The 1,167-nt window shown below is 33.1% G+C and overlaps 1 protein-coding gene across 1 annotated transcript in view; it reads left to right on the top strand.

Moving 5' to 3' along the window:
• The first annotated feature begins 631 nt into the window (after positions 1 to 631).
• LOC112512259 (U-box domain-containing protein 13-like) overlaps positions 632 to 1,167 on the top strand; it is a 9,483-nt gene continuing 8,947 nt past the window's right edge. The window contains exon 1 of the mRNA XM_025118136.1: positions 632 to 904. Coding sequence (XP_024973904.1) covers positions 632 to 904 — 273 coding nt within the window. The remainder of the gene's footprint in view (positions 905 to 1,167) is intronic.

Genomic DNA, 1,167 nt, shown 5'->3' with positions numbered 1-1,167 from the left:
TGATCTATTTATTAAAAACATAAAAAAAACAATTTAATTTAAAAATAAAAAAATAATTTAATTTAAAAATATAGGAAATGGACGGAATATATCTTTTTAGATTTTTGTATTTAATGGATTAAAAAGAGGATAAAAATATCACCAAAAATAAAAAATAAAAATAAAAGGTAAAACAGTCAAAAATAAAGTCACTTTGTCAATTTGTAACCTATAAAATGGACAAGTGAACCACAGAATAAAAGCCACGTCAGATCCCTGGGTGTACTTTTTGACACGTGCCATAATAATAATAAATCTAAAAAAAATGCCCTAAAAAAGCTCTAGCCATATAGCCGTTTAGCCGGAGACTCTTGTCTTAACTCATGACTGCCTCAGTGCCAACTAAGACTTAATCAAAAAGCCAACACAATCGCAACCCCCAACCCCTATAAAGCTCACACCAGTCGTCCCATCTCCATACTCAAATCATCTTCATTGCTCTCTTTTTCACATATTCTCTGGTGTTTCCGGTGGTTGTGACCCTCAATTTCTGTTCATTTTTCTTGGTCAATTTTCTAAAGAAGCTTTTGATTTTGATCTTTTCTTGCACACAAAAGCTTTTTCACGAACTTGTTATAAAGATTTTCTAGAAATGGCGGAAGGAAGGATTACTATGTTGATGCAGGATGTAATTAATAAGGTGAAGGAGATATCTGAAATCTCCGGTTATATATCTGTTGTGAGGAAGCCATTCTTTAGCCTTGCTGGAAGGTTAACGATTATGATTCCGTTTTTCCAAGAGATACGTGATGTCACAAAGCATGCTTCTCGTAACTTGTATGAGGCCATGACTTCACTGTTGGATCACTTGGAAGCCACAAAGAAGTTGCTTCAACAGGGAAGTAAAGGCAGCAAGATCTATGTGGTATATTTTTCTGTCAATCAAATTTAAGCATCGGTTTCAGTATTGTTTACTGTTTTCAAGTCTTGACATCTTCACAAATTGTGTTAGAATTGGAAGAAAAATGGAACTCGATCTATTAATTTATGGAACTTCAATCAAAGCTGATTTAAAAGAAATGGATATTAAGAATATTGAAATGCATAATTTCCTGCATGATATTCTCTCCTTGTTTTCCTCTCAATCACGAGATACTGTGAATATTTTCTTGCTTTGTATATTGTTTC

Source organism: Cynara cardunculus, assembly GCF_001531365.2.
Source record: "Cynara cardunculus var. scolymus isolate 2C chromosome LG 5, CcrdV1, whole genome shotgun sequence".
Taxonomy (NCBI): Eukaryota; Viridiplantae; Streptophyta; class Magnoliopsida; order Asterales; family Asteraceae; genus Cynara; species Cynara cardunculus.
This window is presented reverse-complemented; position numbering and strand designations above follow the sequence as displayed.